Source organism: Erinaceus europaeus, chromosome 8 (assembly GCF_950295315.1).
Source record: "Erinaceus europaeus chromosome 8, mEriEur2.1, whole genome shotgun sequence".
In the NCBI taxonomy this organism is placed as follows: Eukaryota; Metazoa; Chordata; class Mammalia; order Eulipotyphla; family Erinaceidae; genus Erinaceus; species Erinaceus europaeus.
Genome location: NC_080169.1, coordinates 7176907 through 7195451, shown reverse-complemented (window position 1 = coordinate 7195451; position 18545 = coordinate 7176907). Strand labels below are relative to the sequence as shown.

General features: G+C 42.2%; 1 protein-coding gene across 2 annotated transcripts in view; it reads right to left on the bottom strand.

Moving 5' to 3' along the window:
• The window catches only part of LOC103124484 (engulfment and cell motility protein 1), a 131892-nt gene that overhangs the window by 47651 nt on the left and 65696 nt on the right, over positions 1-18545 (bottom strand). For both annotated transcript variants that reach the window (XM_060195863.1, XM_060195864.1), the window contains exons 5-6: positions 15474-15524; positions 4458-4627 (exon numbers count right to left, since the gene is read on the bottom strand). In XM_060195863.1, the coding sequence (XP_060051846.1) occupies positions 4458-4627; positions 15474-15524 (221 nt within the window). The remainder of the gene's footprint in view (positions 1-4457; positions 4628-15473; positions 15525-18545) is intronic.

The window sequence follows — 18545 nt, the reverse complement described above, 5'->3', positions numbered from 1 at the left end:
GTTTCTGTGCTTGAAGCTGAACTGCGTGCAACAAATTGGGATGAATTACAGATGAATTGAAATCAACAGGACCGGGCAGTGGCACACCTGGCTGACCACACATGTGAGCATGTGCACAGATCAGGGGCCAAAGCCTTGGTCCCCGTCTGCCAAAAGGAAAGCTTCATAATCAGTGAAGTAGGGCTGCAGCATGTCCTCCCTCTCTCTCTCTCTCTCTCTCTCTCTCTCTTTCTCTCTCCCTCCCTCCCCCTCCTCTTCCCCCTCACCTCTTCCTTCTCTCCCAGTCCCTTCTCTCCTTCTGTTTCGATCCAATAAATAATAAAATATAATTTTCAAATAGTGAATATACTTGTTTTTAATATATTTTTTATTTATTTGTTTTCCCTTTTGTTGCCCTTGTTGTTTTTCATTCTTGTTGTAGCTATTATTACTTTTGTTAGTGATGTCATTGTTGTGTAGGACAGAGAGAAATGGAGAGAGGAGGGGAAGACAGAGAGAGGGAGAGAAAGACAGTCACCTGCAGACTTGCTTCACCGCCTGTGAAGTGACTCCCCTGCAGGTGGGGAGCCGGGGGCTCGAACCGGGATCCTTAACGCAGGTCCTTGCACTTTGTACCACATACGTTTAACCAGCTGCGCTACCGCCTGACTCCCATACTTTTTTCTTTTCTGATATACTTTTTTAAAAATAGGGATTAAGTGGCCAGGTGGTGGTGGGCAGAGCTGAGTGCACAAGTTCCCATCTGCAAGGACCCACATTCAAGTCCCCAGTCCCACTTGCAAGGGGGGAAGCTTCACTAGTAGTATAGCAGTGTTGCAGGTGCCTCTCTTCCTCCTCCTGCCTCCTCCTCCCTCTCCCTATTTACCTCTGTTTTGTGCAGGTACTGGAGCCCCTGAGAGAACAGTGGTGGAAAACAAACAAACAACAACAAACACCTGGAATTAAATTACTGTGGTACATAAAGTACAATCAGTATTGAGATTCTTTTCATGATGTAGATATGCAAACTGGACATAATATTCATGACTGTTGTGCCCAGTTTTAGGTTTCAAGGATAGTGATTCATTGTGGTCATTCTCTAGGTCAAGAGGAGTAAGGCAAAGTTACAGATAAAAAGGAATAATGCCAAAAAGACAAATACAGGGTGTGAGATTTGACTCTTGCTTTTCAAGCGAGAGTATTGTGTCCCCTTGATGAACCCTATGCCTATGGGTTGTATTATGACCTGTCCAGGCAATGGCGTGTGGGGTGGAGCTATCTGTCATGTCAGCCCTAGCAAACAAACACAAAGAAGAACTAGAGAATAATAACAAACCATTACACCAAGCATTTCCCCTAGTCAAGAGATTTAACTGTCAGTCCCTGGAAGTGCCCGAGCTCTACCCCAGACTGCCTATCACCTGGCCCCTACTCTCATTGCATTTGTCTCTGGAGCCGTAAGTCTACCTGGAATCGTCGTAAATGCAGGATGCTTGGCAGTACCACCTAGTTTTAGCAGGTCACGTAGTAGACTGTCTTTAATAAGTCAATGGCTGGGGCCAGACGAAGGCTTTTCTGGCAGAGCACAGATGTGGCTATGAGACAAGATTCAGGTTTTAGGCCCTGGTCCCCGACTGCAGGGAGCAGCCTTCACAAGTGGTGGAACATGGCTGCAAGTGTCTCTCCTGTCACCTTTCCTTTTTCTGCCTACCCCTCTACATATCTTCCTCTCTCTTAAAAAAAAAAATCAGAAAAGGTTGTGCTGTGAAGTACTTCTAAAAGCTGAGACTTTCATTAATTAAAACAAAACAAACAAACAAACACTGGGGGCCAGGTGGTAGGTTGCGCACATGACACAAAGCACAAGGACCAGCACAAGGATCCCGGTTCGAATCTCCGGCCCCACCTGTAGGGGAGTCTCTTCACTGGTGGTGAAGTAGGTCTGCAGGTGTCTGTCTTTCTCTCTCCCTCTCTGTCTTCCCCATCTCTATTGATTTCTTTCTGGCCTATCCAACAACAATAGCTATAACAACAATAACGATAACAAGGGCAACAAACGGGAAAAAAAAAAGTCTCCAGGAGCAGTGGATTCATAGTGCAGACACCGAGTCCCAGCAATAACCCTGGAGACAAAAAAATAAAATAAAATAAAATAAAATAAAATAAAATAAAATAAAATAAAATAAAATAAATTCCTCAAAATGCGTGTCCTTCCAGAAGCAGTGGTGGACATGAGACAGAGATACTGTGTGGCAATTATAGACAAGTTCTGCACTCTACCAGTTGAGTTATTTCCCTGGCCATAGTGTGCAAACACTAGCAATCATCTACAGCTACCCAGTGAAGGTGTTTTTAACCACAGTTCACAAGTCACTGCTCATTACTAACAAAGAATAGATTTCAGTTCAGAGAACCCCCTCCCCTTTTCTTTGTTCATTCCTCTGGCGCCCGTAGCCCCATTCTACTTCCTTCTAACTCTTTCAAGCAGCTCCAATTTACAGAACCATGTCAGAGTCCAGTGACACCCAGGATCGGAGTCCCCCTTGACCTACTCTGAGCAGATGGATAACAAAAATTTAATAAGCAGAATTTTGGTCATCACATTAAAAATCAGTGACACTTGGCCTGCAATTGACATTTTCAATGTTGTAAAGACTTCTTGGATTTCAGAATTTTCCCCTATTCACTCCCACATTTTTTTTCCTACTTATCTATGCAGTAAGGTTCCTAAATGCAAATTGTATAGAACAATCCTCTGCGGAAGATATTCCTGCTGTTACACAATATTTTTTCTTTGAATGGGGGAGGGAGGACTTTTCACTAGTGACTGTTGTAGAGGCTAAAGGCTGAAGAATGCCAAGTGTAGGTGGAGACAGGAAAGGACAAAGGAAGGAAGGAAGGGAAAGAGGGAAGGTGGGAGGGAGTGGGTGAGAATAGCTCTCTAGTACAGGGAGTCACTCATCATTCACTGAGTCACCAGGTACTGCGGCACTGAAGAGAGATTTAAATGACCCAGCTTTCAGGTCTCATTCTCAAGGTTATTTGTTGGGTTTCCTCTCTCCAGGGTTATCACTGGGGCTCCTTGGTGCCTGTGCTATAAGCCCACTGCTCCTGGAGGCCATTTTTTTCCCATCTTGTTGCCCTTATTGTTGTTTTTGTTGTTATTATGGTTGAATGGGACAGAGAGAAATGGAGAGAGATGGGGAAGACAGAGAGGGGGAGAGAAAGATAGACACCTGCAGACCGGCTTCACTGCTTGTGAAGTGACTCCCCTGCAGGTGGGGAGCTGGGGGCTCAAACCGGGATCCTTATGCTTCACACCATGTGTGCTTAACCCGCTGCACTACTGCCCAGCAACCCCACCCCCACCACCCCCACCACCGCCCGGTTATTTGCTTTCTTAAGAAATGTCTACCGGGAGTCAGGCTGTAGCGCAGCGGGTTAAGCGCAGGTGGCGCAAAGCACAAGGACCGGCATAAGGATCCCGAATGGAACCCGGCTCCCCACCTGCAGGGGAGTCGCTTCACAGGCGGTGAAGCAGGTCTGCAGGTGTCTGTCTTTCTCTCCTCCTCTCTGTCTTCCCCTCCTCTCTCCATTTCTCTCTGTCCTATCCAACAATGACAACAACAATAATAACTACAACAATAAAACAAGGGCAACAAAAGGGAATAAATAAATAAAATAAAATAAAAAAGAAATGTCTACCATACATCTGCACATCATTGATTCAGCACAGTAATAAGCAGCTAACTGACACAGCAATTTCTTATGCTCACACTTAGATGGTCTCTTTCTGCCAATAATGCCTAACTGCATGGGAAGGCGAGGTTGGTTATGGACCCTACCCTGACAGTGGGTTTTCAGAGTCAGAGACAGACTCATTTGGTTCCTTATCATTTCCAAGCATTCCACAGAATTAAAACCTTCCTTAGAAAATCAGCTCCCCAATCACAGATATCCATTTCATCTAACTTCATGATGGGACTCAAACTCCTTTGTAATCCAGTGGCTGTCCGTAACTTTGCATGAGATGTAACTGGTCCAACCTCCAGATTCACTGTTTCAGGTGAGAATGTCACTGCCACTGAATCCTGCTTCCATACATTTTTAGGAAACAAGAATGGTATCTTTAGATTCCCCAAATCCTACTCATCTGTAGCCAGTAAAGGCTTAGTACATGCTGACTAATTTTACAGAAATGTACTTCATTATTTAAATGTAACAACTTAACTCCATAAGGGATGCTGTTTTGACCTAGATTCATGTACTGAAACATAGTAAATATTCTAGTTTCTTTAAAAAAAAAAGTTTATTTATCAACACAACAGAGAGAGAGCCAGAGTAGAAAAAGGAGAAAGGAAGAAAGAAAGAAAGAAAGAAAGAAAAAAGAAAGAAAGAAAGAGGGGGAAAGGAGAAGGGGGAGGAAGAGGGGAGGAAGAGAAGATGCAGTAGTAGGAGGAGGAGGAGGAGGAACTTACTCAGTGCCACTTTCAACCATCTGCGTGAGGAGGGAGATGCCATCCAGGTTTATAAACTCCTGTGCAAACGTGACATCTCGGGAGAGACTGGCCAAGTCCTTCAGGGCCTCTAGCTTGGCATCCATACTGGAGGACTGGACCCGCTCATGAAGTTGCTGGGCATTCTGAGCCTCAAGAAGCAAAAACAAAAAACAGTGTTCACACACACACAAGAAAGAAAAAAGTTACACAGACCAAAAATAATAAATAAAAAAGAACGCTTCATTGGGAAATCAAGTGCAGGTACCCCAGAATAAACATTTGGGCTTCAGAACAGTATCTGTTACTTTCACAATGGGAATCAGGATGTGGCAGTGTGGAGGGGGAGAAAGAAGAGAATGCTTGACCTTTTAAGGAAAAATCATTGTCTATAAATAAAAAATAGCTATAAATTTGCTTAATGAAACAACTGCATAATTTATACAACATCCTCAACCTCTTTCCATCAATAATCTGAAAAACAATGGCCTACATGCAATAACTAACGTTTTATTAGATGCCCCAAATAATCTATCTGGGCTACTGAGAAATCTTCCGATACAACACAATGATGCTTGAAATGTTACTTTTGACAACGTATGTTTCATATGCTTTGGATACTTCCTAGGACAATTTAAAACAAAATAATCAGGAAGCTAATGGAACCATTGGCCTGGAATTGGACTTCTTTTTGAGACATTTGCATTCCTACAATCAGGACAATACAGAATGGAAATGTATTGGAAGAGCCGCAATTCTGGGTAATAATTTGGTTTGTCTTGTTGTTTAAGTAACATATTAATTTATGTTTTATTTATTTTTATTTTTGATTATTTCTTTGTTTTCACCACTTCCGTCATGAAAAGTCTATATCCCCAAAAGGACGCCCACAGATAGTCACTACAGTTCTCCCACAGTCTTGGAAATAGACTGACAATTTAATTTTTTTTCACATTCATATACTCAGTTCTCTGTATTCCCTATATGAGTGAAGCCACTCTGTAGCTGTCCTTCACCTCCTGACTTGCTTCCCTAAGCATCATCCTCTCCAATTCCACCCACTTTATCCAAGAGGACAGAATATCAGCTTTTTTCCCCTTTTGTTGCCCTTGCTGTTTTTCATTGTTGTTGTAGTTATTATTTTTGTTACTGATGTTGTCTTTGTTAGATAGGACAGACAGAAATGGAGAGAGGAAGGGAAGACAAAAAGGAGGAGAGAAAGATAGACACCTGCAGATCTGCTTCACCACCGCGAAGCAACTCCCCTGCAGGTGGGGAGCTAGGGGCTTGAAGCAGGATCCTTATTCCGGTCCTTGCACACTGCGCTGCATGTGACTAACTCGCTGCACTACTGCCCGACTCTCCTTTTTTTTTTAAATTTTTTTTTTAATTGCTGAATAAGTACTCTTATATATGTCCCATAACTTTTTTTTTAATCTGGATAATAATTTATAGTCTACATTTCTCAGTAAGAGCTTTCATAACTATTTTTCAATTGGGGCAGACAGTAAGCTCAAGTAAGATATTAAATGTTTCTGTCTACAGCTTTGCCTAATAAAAATAGCCAAACATCTGTTGCAGTTATTCTTCAGCTTGAACCTGCAATGGTTGAAACACCCTGCCGCCCTCATAGTCTGAGGTACTTGCTTTCTTCTCTAAAACTGTGTTTTATTTCCAGGATGCAGTTGTCAGGGTGTTTGGCCACCCCAGAGCATGTGTCTTGAGTGGAGACTAATATGAGATACTGGAAGAACTCTGTGTTCTTTACCAGGGCTAACTTTGCACAATGAAGACCAGGAATCCTACAGGTACTGAGCACAAACAGATTCCCCTCTCTTGTCCAGCTCCAGACCCCAGACAAGAAAAGATGATTCAATGAGGAAACCACTGTGATTCTTTCGAGGATAAGTCAAGGATGACTCCAACACCACATCACTTGGTCAGAGACAAAAAATAAGCTCTTTGATTATCGCCCCAAACTGATAGTTTTTACCAGAAAATTTAAAAGAGGGCATACTAACGACAAAAATAGAATTCTTTTTTTTAATTCTTTATCTTTATTCATTTATTGGGTAGAGACAGTCAGAAATTGAGAGTAAGGGAGAGGTAGAGAGGGTGAGACAGAGAGACACCTGTAGCCCTGCTTCACCACTTGTGAAGCTTTCCCCCTGCAGGTGGAGACCAGGGGCTTGAACCAGTATCCTTGAGCACTGTAACATGCTCACTTAACCAGGTGTGCCACTGCTCATCCCCCCAAAATAGAATGCTACAAAGGTTGATGTCCAAGCGTATCCTAATAAAATCAATATATCAAATTTCTGGGACATTTTAGTGCAGTGCTTTTACCAGCTGAAGCTGGAATACATAGGGACATGTTCTTTTCATGATCTCCAATTTCTAGATAATGTTGATATAACACTTTTATTAGAAAAATAAATGGGGCAGGTGATAGCTAGCTATGAGAGAAAACCACTAGAGAAGACCTCGCCTTGTTCAAGCCCTAGTCACCACACAGGACAATACAAAGGGAAGTGTCGTGAGTGGTGAAGAAAAGCTGTGATAGGGTCTCTGTCTCTCTCTCTCTCTCTTTCCCTTCTTCTCCTTCTCTTTCTCCTTCTGCTTCCTCTTCTTCTTTTCTCTCCCCACTCCCATCTACATCTTTCTCTGATGTTTTTCAACCTCTATCTGGGAGAAAAAGAATCTGCTGGGAACAGTGCAATAAAGCAAGTATGAAGCCCCAGGGAAACCTTAGCAGATATATACATATATGTTGAATTTAAAATGATCATACAGTATGTACAAATACAAGTTTATTACTAAAAATATGGATATTTGTAAGAGACATGTACCCCTTTTCTGTATATCAGCTATTGAAGCCATTTACTCCACTGTTTTTTCTTGGTGGGTGTTCAGATAAGTGTCTGCAGCAGCCCATTTCCCAGCTAGGCCCCTTCAAGTTCAAAGGCAGAATCCTCACTTCCTGATTCAACAAGCTGCTCTGGAATGCTTTCTCTAAAACACACGTTATTCTGCACACTGGAGATCCAGCAACAAGCAAGAAATCCAAGATCCTCACCTCCCTGGACTTATATCCTCAGGGCAGATGCAGACAATCAAACAAATTAACAGTAAGAAATTTAGCATCAGGGACAGAGGAATAACATAACAGCTATACAGAAGACTTCAAGGCCTGAAGCTCCTAAGTGCCAAGTTCAGTCCCCAACACCACATAGGCCAGAGTTGAGAAGTGCCTTGTTTTTTTGTTTGTTTGTTTTTTAAGGAGATGAAGAGGAGAAACAAGAAGGAGTAAGATGTTTAATATGAATGTGTTTTACAGAAAGACCTAAGATGGGGTAATGAAGCTGGTAGACCGTAACTGGTAGCATCAAGTAGAATGACTCAGAGTCAGAAGACAGTTGACCTGTTGGAGGTGTGACTTGCCACCATCCCAGGATTCTAATCTCTGCACCACAGAGAAGGACCAAGGTACTACAGGAAGCTAGTGTATGGTGTCCCTCCCTCCTTTCTGTCTCTCTCCACCTGACATAAAAAGAATGAAAAATTTGGCCCTCGAGCAGTGACGCTGCACATTTTTTTCTCCCTCCAGGGTTACTGCTGGGCTCGGTGCCTGCACCATGAATCCTCTGCTCCTGGAGGCCATCCCTTCCCCCTCTTTGTTGCCCTTGTTGTTGTAGCCTCCCTGTAGTTACCGTCATTGCCACTGTTGATGCTGTTCGCTGTTGGACAGGACAGAGAGAAATGGAGAGAGGAGGGGAAGACAGACAGGGGGAGAGAAAGACAGACACCTGCAGACCTGCTTCACCGCCTGTGAAGCGACTCCCCTGCAGGTGGGGAGCCGGGGGCTCAAACCGGGATTCTTAGCTGGTCCCTGCGCTTTGCGCCACATGCGCTTAACCCACTGCGCCACGACCTGACCCCCGACGCTGCACGTTTATGAAATGTATGAAGCCTCAGATCCACCAAGGGAAGGAAAAAAAAAAAAAAAGCTAATGTGGTTTTTCTAGGAGAAGCAGCGTGAGGAAGTGGCGTTTATGCAGAGAGCTGATTGAGCACAGTGTGGAGAGGATTTTTTTTTTTCCTGGCCCAGTGGAATGGTTTGTGCAAAGAAGGAACAAGGTAGATAAGCCCAGGGGACTCAAGATCTTAACAGCAGGAGAGGAAGACACAACACCCTGGCTGGTAATGTTCTTCCCTCAGAGAATTTATCTAAGAGGCAGGGAAGTAGCATGCCTGGTAGGACATACATGCTACCAATGTGAGGACCCAGGTTCAAGGCCCCAGTCTCCTGCAGTGGCGGTGGGGAGCTTCAACGTGGTGGGACAGTGCTGCAGGTGTCTCTCCTGCCTCCCTCGCTATCTCCCCAGGCGCACCACCACCCAGCCCCCCCATTTTCTTCTTTTTGGCTGGCTTCTTCTCTAAAACTGAGACTGTACCTGAGGCTCTCCCTTCCATAAACTGACCTCACCCACCCCATGACTTGCCATGTCACACCTATATTATCCAGGTCACCCAACACACATACTTAACTGTCCAGATGACTGACTTCATAGACATAACCCGGGCCTCTCTAGTTGTCCATTTCCTCCTCCTCCTCACAGTTTCTATTCCAGTAAACAACATCACATCCCTGTTGATTTCTCCAAAGTACTAGGGATGTTTTCTTGCCCTCCCTCCCTCACCACATCCAAAGCATCAGGAAGTCACAAAAACAGGTCTCCAGGTCATCCACATCCCCCCTGACAAGCCCATGGCCCCCTCATCGCCTGCTGGGACTCCGGCTGGCCTCTAATCAGAACTATAACCTGCTCTGGGGGCAGCAGCCAGAAGAGTCTTCCAACTCCACTGCTAAAAGCCACGGATGGCTGTTCCAAGTTACTACTTCTCCCTAAGAGCAGTAATAGCAAGGAAAGGGACTTACAGTGTCGTAGGACCCTTTTCAGCCTCTTAGACCCATGGTTTCTTTAAATTGTTAATGGTCTTTAAATGGTCTTTAAATTGTTAAATGGTTTCTTTAAATTGTTAATGGTCCCACTACTAAAAAAAAAAAATCTCTGAGAACCTAACTCCACAAAGTGATTGAGATAATACTTTCTTTTTGTCATGTTGACTAGCCCCCCCCTCTCTCTCTATATATATATAATATATATTTATATATATATATATTTAGGTCATACTGATAAATATATATTTTATATATATATATATATATTTAGGTCATACTGATATATATATATTTTATATATATATATATATATATTTAGGTCATACTGATATATATATATATATATCAGTATGACCTAAATACTTGTAATTCAGTCCTCCCAGTGAAAGAGAGTAGAAAGGGAAAACACAGACTAGCAGTGGATACTTGATAAGCAGTTTTATTTATTACGTCTGTACAGGTGAAAGTGAGGAAAGAAATACTATAAGTACTTCAAAGAATTCAAGCCCTATATATCATGTTTATAACGAGCTTTTAAAAGCCTAACTGGGCTTCTGAAACTGTATTAACATGGGACATTATGATTCACCTCTTGTCTTTGTAGAGATGTATCATATTCACATGTAATACTCATCTAATTAAAATCATGATAAATCACGGTGTAGAAACATATAATTACTATCTGAATTTTTTAATTTTTTTATTACTTTATTTTTTGATAGAGATAGTCAGAAATCAAGCGGAAGAGAGAGGCAGGGAAAGAGACAGAAAGACAACTTCAATCCTGCTTTATCACTCGCAAAGCTTCCCCCTGCAGGTGGGGACCCGGGAGCTCTCAACCAGGTGTGCCGCCACCTGACCCCACTACCTGAATTTATAAAATTAAACAGCCAGGGGCCAGGCAGTGAGGCACCTGGTGAAGACCTGCTTCACCGCCTCTAAAGTGACCCCTCTGAAGGTGGGGAGCCAGGGGCTCCAACCGGGATCCTTATGCTGGTCCTTGAGCTTTGAGCCATGTGCGCTTAACCCGCTGCTCTACCACCCAGCCCCTGAGAGAGAAGTTGGTTTTTTTTTTTGAGTTTATAGGGAGCTTTTAGGAGCTTCAGGCTTGAGTCTCTTAGCACAACCATTTTGCTATCTCCCTCTGCCCATCAGAGTGATTTTTTTTGCCCCCAGTGTTATAACTGGAGCTCTGTGCCAACACTTCTTCTTCTAGCGTTTGCCCTTCTTCCGTAGCCAGTCAACAGCGTCAGGTTGAGCCTGATGTCAAGTTTCGAGACCTCCTTTGAATCTGGAGAGGTGGCAGTCGTAGACTATGTGGGTCATAGTCTGTCTGGAGCCGCAGGGGCAGTTCGGGTCGTCTCTGGCTCCCCAGCGATGGAACATAGCGGCGCACCGGCCATGGCCTGTTCGATAGCGATTGAGGAGGGCCCGATCATAACGTGCTAGGTCAAAGCCGGGTTGACGCTTGCAGGCTTGCAGGGGTCTGCGATGAGGTGTTTGTTCTTGACCTCAGCTGACTGCCAACTCTGTGCCAACACTAAGAATTCACCACTCCCTGGGTGTTTTTTTTTTTTTTCCCTTTGATAGGACAGGGGGAAGTTGAGAGGGGGAGGGGAAGATAGAAAAGGAGAAAGTGTCATCTGCAGATCTGCTTCACTGCTTGTGAAGTGTCCTGGCTGCAGGTAGGGATAGTGGGGCTTGAAGCCAGCTTTAAGTGAGGGTCCTTAAGCTTAGAACTATGTGCGCTTAACCAGTGTGCCACTGCCCCACCCCTGAGGCAACGTATTTATTCATAAGGAAACCTGGAAGTGGAGGAATTAACCCTGAATTGACCATGCATGTCACCAGATGATCTTTCCTAATTTGTTTTTGATTTGATTCTGTATTTCTTTCCAAACATACAATTTTTGTGGGGCTGTTTCTATGTTCTGGTAATCAGATTTACTGATCTATTACTTTATGGTTTCTAGCTCTTATGACCTACTTAGAGCAATCCTAGTTTGCCACATAATAAAGATACCGACATACTTCTTATAAAGACTGTTCTTTAAATTCACAAGAAATAAGACAGTGATCTGACAATCTGAGATTCCTATACCAGAATCTGTAGTCAAAATTCACTTCAAATAAATTTTGTATCACATAAAACATGAAATTTGATTTCCATAACCCATAGTTCAAAATACTACTTAGCTGCACAATCTGAGGCCCCCAAGGCCTGAGCTGGTTAGGAACTCAAACACATTTACACACATGCCCTAAGTGTATTCCTGACTGCCTTAGGTGATGCTGGGAAATAAACAGATAACGATCCCTGAAAGACAAGTGTCACAGGGCCACTAGAGCCACTGTCTAGAGATATGCAGTGGAGAGGAGAAACATCAGTCAAGTGCAAGGACTATTCTCAACAAATTTTATCACAAGATATAGAGGAAGAAAGAATTATAGCATCATTTTACCAGGAATCAAACTGGGGACCTCATGCTTCCACGTTCAGTGCCTGGCCCACAGTGCCACCTCCAGGGTCCTCAGTCCTTTGCTTTAAAAGACTTTTATCTGGGGGCCAGGAGGTGGCGCACCTGGTTGAGTGCACACACTACAGTACACAAGGACCCAGGTTCAAGCCTCTGGTCCCCACCTGCAGGGGGAATGGTAAAGCAAAGCTGTAGGCGCCCTCTATTTCTCTTCCTGTCTTCTCCTCTACTCTCGATTTCTCTCTGTCTCTATCCAGTTAAATCAAAACAAAATTTTTAAAAAGACCTTAATCCTTAATTCCATAATTCTTAAAGACCTAGACATCAGCATTTCTGAAGTTTCAACAGTCACAAGAGCCCAAGAACTTGGTGGTAGGTGCTGTAGCATGGAACTCCCTTATGTAAGCATGAAATCAGCCTCCTGAAACCCTATAATAAATACTGAAAATCATTATTAAATCAATGGAATAAAGCTTTGCCAATTATTCTATTTAGGGCACTCTGTTCATTAGAAATTGTGAACTAATCTCTTAGGGAAATGTTCATCTTATACTTTTTTTAAAAAAATATTTATTTATTTATTTTCCCTTTTGTTGCCCTTGTTGTTTTATTGTTGTAGTTATGATTGTTGTAGTTATTGATGTCATCATTGCTGGATAGGACAGAGAGAAATGGAGAGAGGAGGGGAAGACAGAGGGGGGGGGAGAGAAAGACAGACACCTGCAGACCTGCTTCACTACCTGTGAAGCGACTTCCCTGCAGGTGGGGAGCCGGGGGCTCGAACCAGGATCCTTATGTCAGTCCTTGTGCTTTGCGCCACGTGCGCTTAACTCGCTGCGCTACCGCCCGACTCCCCCATCTTATACTTTTTATGGCTTCTACATTGGCTTCTACATTGTCCCTGAGAATATTACATCATGCCATGACAACAAGATATACATTTTTAGGACATACAGGTTGATGCACCCCACCCCATCCCTGGCTCCAGCCAAATAGCTGAAAGGTCAAGAAGAGACTGAGAAATTTTTAGTTTTGAGCTCATGACAATTAAAGGGAGAAGTGACTTCTATATCAAGAATTAAAAAAAAAAAGTCTTTATAACAGTAAGAAGTAAAAGGTAAGGTGCATGGTGTTTACTCAGAAAGCAGATTATTAATTATAGCACTATAAATAGGAATTACCAAAAAAAAACAAAAACCTAGGGTCTCTAAAGGTCATTTGGGCATAAAAAATTACTGAAGTCAAGGGCCCTATGGAGCACACCTCAAATAGACACCCTAGCTTCTTCTTACCACAAGACCCTCAATTTCATCTTTTTAAAAAATATTTATTTATTCATGTTCCTTTTATTGTTGTTGTTGCTACCCTTGTTGTTTTATTGTTGTAGTTATAGATGTCTTTGTTGTTGGATAAGACAGAGAGAAATGGGGAGAGGAGGGGAAGATAGAGGGGGAGAGAAAGACAGACACCTGCAGACCTGCTTCACCACTTGTGAAGTGACTCCCCTGCAGGTGGGGAGTCAGGGGCTCGAACCGGGATCCTTATGCAGGTCCTTGTGCTTTGTGCCACCTGCACTTAACTGCTGCGCTACTGCCTAACTCCCTCAATTTCATCTTTCATATTCCTACCTTTGGGTTTCTGTTTATTAAAGAAATTGTTCTGCTTTATATCTTACCACCTCTCAGCTGCCAGGTTGCAGACACTGCCATGATGTCATTCTAACTTCCCTGGGCAGACAACCTCACCTATGTGTCCTGGAACCTCACCTCTACAGTGCCCTGCCCCACTAGGGAAAGATACAAACAGGCTGGGGGTATGGATCCACCTGCCAATTTCCATGTCCAGTAGAGAAGCAATTACAGAAGCCAGACCTCCCATTTTCTGCACCCCATAAGGATCATTGGTCCATATGCCCAGAGAGATAAAGAATACTGCACTATGGTGGTGGGAACTGTATAGAGCTATTATCTTACAATTTTGTTATTTATTATTAAATCACTATTTAAAAAAAAAAATCAAGCACAAAAGTTTCAGCTCATCACAGAGCCATCAAAAACTAGTGTGACTTATAATTTCCATAATGTGAGCCAACAGGTATCAAAGACCTGTTACCCTAGAATGGGCTTTGATTAAGCTGCTGAGGTTCAAAATGTCAGTGGGTAAAATGTTTCAAAGTTTGAAAGCCTCTTTAAGGTAATTTTCAACAAGAAGAATCTGTGGTAGTTACAGTACCCACAGTTTAATTTTAGCCAGATGATTTTTCCCCACTTTAAAAATTATTTTTAGCCTACCACATGGCTTCAGCAGAAACTGAAAATGAGAGTTAGACACAGTTTTCATTACATATGCAGAGTGAAAATAGTAACACTTAATGTATTTTGTGCAGAGTATTTTTTAGGGAAGCAATGAAATGCACTGTGAAAGAATATGATTTAAATATGCTAATGTTACTACCCAAACTATCTACAAGCAAGGAAGAGGATAAGGCAAGCAACATGGCTAATTATAGCAGTTTAAATGCACTTGAGAATTTTGCTTAGCATGAGAGAGAAAGAAAGAAAGAGCAAGAGAGAGACACTATGGCACCTAAGATTGCATCTATGCAATGGGAACCAGGCTCAATCCTGGGCTGCATACATGGTAAAACAGAACACAGTTTCACAGCTTTTACAGGGAAGACTTTAAAGTGACTCATGCAGAGTTAGCTGTTAATCAAACATTATGAAGTAACTAACTTTTCTTGAGCAACATTTGTTTTTGAGTAATCAATCATAACTGGTGAAACTTTTTCATATACAAACATTTAGATCTCCCACCCCCCAAAACACACACACACACACACACACACACACACACAGTCTCTGAGGAGGAAGGAAATTAATAGGCTCGGTCTGGTTTTTGCTGCTCTGTTGTTGTGACTTGAATTTTCTTAGATGGCATCAGGCAGGTATGCGAGGAGGGGGGTGGAACTAATAAGAATACCTGAATTGGGGAGTCGGGTGGTAGCTCAGTGGGTTAAGCGCAGGTGTTGCAAAGCACAAGGACCGGCATAAGGATCCCGGTTCCAGCCCCCGGATCCCCACCTGCAGGGGAGTCGCTTCACAGGCGGTGAAGCAGATCTGCAGGTGTCTATCTTTCTCTCCCCCTCTCTGTCTTCCCCTCCTCTCTCCATTTCTCTCTGTCCTATCCAATAACAACATTAATAACAACAACAATAATAACTACAATAATAAAACAAAAAGGGAATAAATAAATATTTTAAAAAGAATACCTAAATTTATATGATTTATATGAGAAGAACTGTTGCAATGGCCATCATGTGAAAAATGTAAAGTTTTGGTTTTTTTTTTTTGCATTTTAACTAGAACAAAACTTTCTTTCTCTGTAATAGGAATTAAAAGAAGGGAACTTCTTACAAATTCTAGAATCTGTACATGAGAACCATGAGGAGGCTTCTTTGCAATAAAAAAAAAAAGTCAACCATGAAAATTCATGTACCACAAGTTCATATACATTAACAACAAGAGAACAAATAACTATAAACTATGATCTACTTACTGGAGATGTGGTTAGTCGCAAAATAGTGCCATTTTTTATTTCATTTCGATTCTGAAAAAAAAAATGCTTTGTAAACCTTCAAATAGAAATTTAGCTAAGAACAAAACAAAGGCAAATGCAATCGAACACTCTATAAAACATTCTCTTTTTACTCAACTTATTTGCACAAGTAATTTTGATGACTTATTTTTTAACTTTATATTTTGTTTTTTATGGAAAGAAGTAGAGAGGAATCAAGATAGACGGGGAAATGGAGACGGGGAGACGAGAGACGCCTCCAGCACTGCTGGCTCGCTTGTGAAGCTTTCCTCCTGCAAGTGGGGACCAGAGGCCTGAACCTGGGTCCTTTAACGTTGCAACAGGTGTGTTCAGCTGGATGCAATACTACCTAGTCTCATTTTAATCATTTCTATGAAGGACTCTGAATTAGATCACCAAAATACTGACTTCACATTCATGAAAAGATTTCATGTACCACACAAGAAATTCATCAATCTCAAAGACTATGAATTTAGGGTTCAAAAAAGTAATTTTAAAACATTATGGAATATATCCTAGTAATCCTTCTACATATATATCCAAAACTCTGTATAAGTTTATGTTCATACGAAGATTCACAAACAAAGGTTCACAAAAAGCTTCATCCTAGTAACCAAATAGAAGAAACAAACTAAATGATCATCAACTTCAGAAGGGATAAAAAAAAATATGTTGTTCTCCATCCTGACTTCCCTGGGCAGATGACTTGACCAATGTGTCCTGGAACCTCCCCTCCCCAGAGCCCTACCGCACGAGGAAAAGATAGAAACAGGCTGGGGGTATAGATACACTTGCCAATACCCATGTCCAATAGAGAAGCAATGGCAGAAGTCAGACCTCCCACCTTGTGTACTCCATAAGCAATTTTGGTCCATACTCCTAGAGGGGTAAAGAAAAGGGAAGCTTCCCATGGAGGGGATGGGACAGGGAACTCTGGTGGTGGGAAATGCATGGAATTGTACCCCTGTTACCTTACAATCTTGTTAATCATTATTAAATCACTAAGAGAAAATTTAAGAAATTTTAAAAAGGAAAATGTTTCTTTTTTTATTTATTTAAGAAAGGAGACATTAACAAAACCGTAGCATAGGAGGGGTACAACTCCACACAATTCCTGCCACCTAATCTCCATATCCCATCCCCTCCCCAATAGTTTTCCCATTCTCTGTCCCTCTAATGGAACTTAAGCAGGCTGTGAAAAGGAAGTAGTGATACATGCTACAACACAGATAAATCTTGAAAACATTATACTAAGTAAAAGAATCCAGTCATATGGGCACACACTGAGTGGCTCCGTTAACATGAAGTATCAGAGCAAGCTAGACCTTTACAGAGACAGGGAGTGAGTACTTGTCTGGGTCATGGAGGTGGTCAGAGGAGGGTAGTAAGGATAATTGAGAGTGGATACTGATGAGTATAGGACTTCTTTTTGGAGTGACTGAAAATAGTTCCTATTCACGACCATAGAATGTGACCTCAGACCTACAGGGATGCAGAGGTCACACAGGCTCCTAAGCTGAATCTGGGCCCCAGATGACATCAAATCGACGGGGTTTACAGTCAACAATATTTATACCCCTTTCCCATATCTGGGAGCTACTCTCTTCCCTGATCCAGCTTCCTAGCCCCCCTTTTTCAGCCATGACATCATCTCCTCAGACAATAACTTGGGTCCACCTGCATATCACATGTCAGATTCAGGCAAAAACTAATAAAGTCATGGGCCCTTTGGAATATAACTAAAATAGTCCTACTAGCTATCTCCAAAACAAGACCCAAAATCTTCATCTGCAATATTACAGCCTTTAGATTCATGAATAGTAAACAATGTGTTTGGCTTGATAGGTTAATTCTTTTTTTCAGCCACCAGGTTCCAGAAACTACCATGATGCCAACCGGACTTCTCTGGGTAGACGACCCCACCAATGTGTCCTAGAGCCCCACTTCCCCAAAGCCCTGACCCACTAGGGAACTGTGTGGAGTTGTACCCCTCTTATCCTATGGTCTTTGTCAGTGTTTCTTTTTTTATAAATAAAAATTAAAAAAAGAAAATAATTCTCAAATTGATTGTGGCGATGGTTTCACAAACATGAAAAGTACAGACAACTTAACATTTTAAAGGGTGACTTTGAAAAAATTATATGAATTATATTTTTTTATTTATAAAATGGAAATATTGAGTTACATTTTAATGCTTCTTTAAGCATTAAGCTTAAAACTGAGCTGTTAAGAAGCATGGCTTCATGACTCCTACTAACTCCCACTGCACCCTGCTTTACTTTGAATTAAGAGCAAAGAGAATGAATGAGTAGACTGCATATTGATCTAGCTTCACTTTTCCAAGTTTATTTGAGGCAAATGTTTGAAGCCATCCCCTAGGATCTTTGAATTGAAAGTCGAATTTCACTGGTTGTTTTCATTTCTATCACCAGAATATGTATCTTGTTCAATTTTTAAGAAATGACCTTAAGAGAACATTACTGGTTTTTTGCCTCCAGGGTTATTGCTGGGGTTCAGTGCCCCTGGCGGGATGCATTGGATCGACCTTCCCGTGGTGCATCCCATGAGTACCCATTCATTGGGGAAACTGACGATCCTTCCTAGCCGACTGAATCCACATGGATCCCAGTCACTTTCAAAGCCATTAACTGGCTACAGAAGAAGGGCAAACGCTAGAAGAAGAAGTGCTCCTGGAGGCCATTTTCCCCCTTTTTATTTGATAGGACTCAGTGGCAGCTCTGTTGCATTAACAAGTATGCTGGTGACACACAAGGAGCAGCTCTCCGCAAGGCTAATTCTGCAGCCTTCAAGTAAATCAGGGTAATTCTTCTTGTGTTAGACAAGGAACATCACTAACTGGCGTCGAAAAGGAACATCACTAACTGGCGTCGAAAGGCATGCAGCAAATGAAGGAAAGACTTGCTTCCCCCTCCCTCAATGGAAAGAGAAAGGCTTTACAAAAAATGAAGATTATCAATTTCCAGTGCCCAGAAAGTGTCCCGCTGTGGAAACTTAGTCGCAAACCCACCCCCC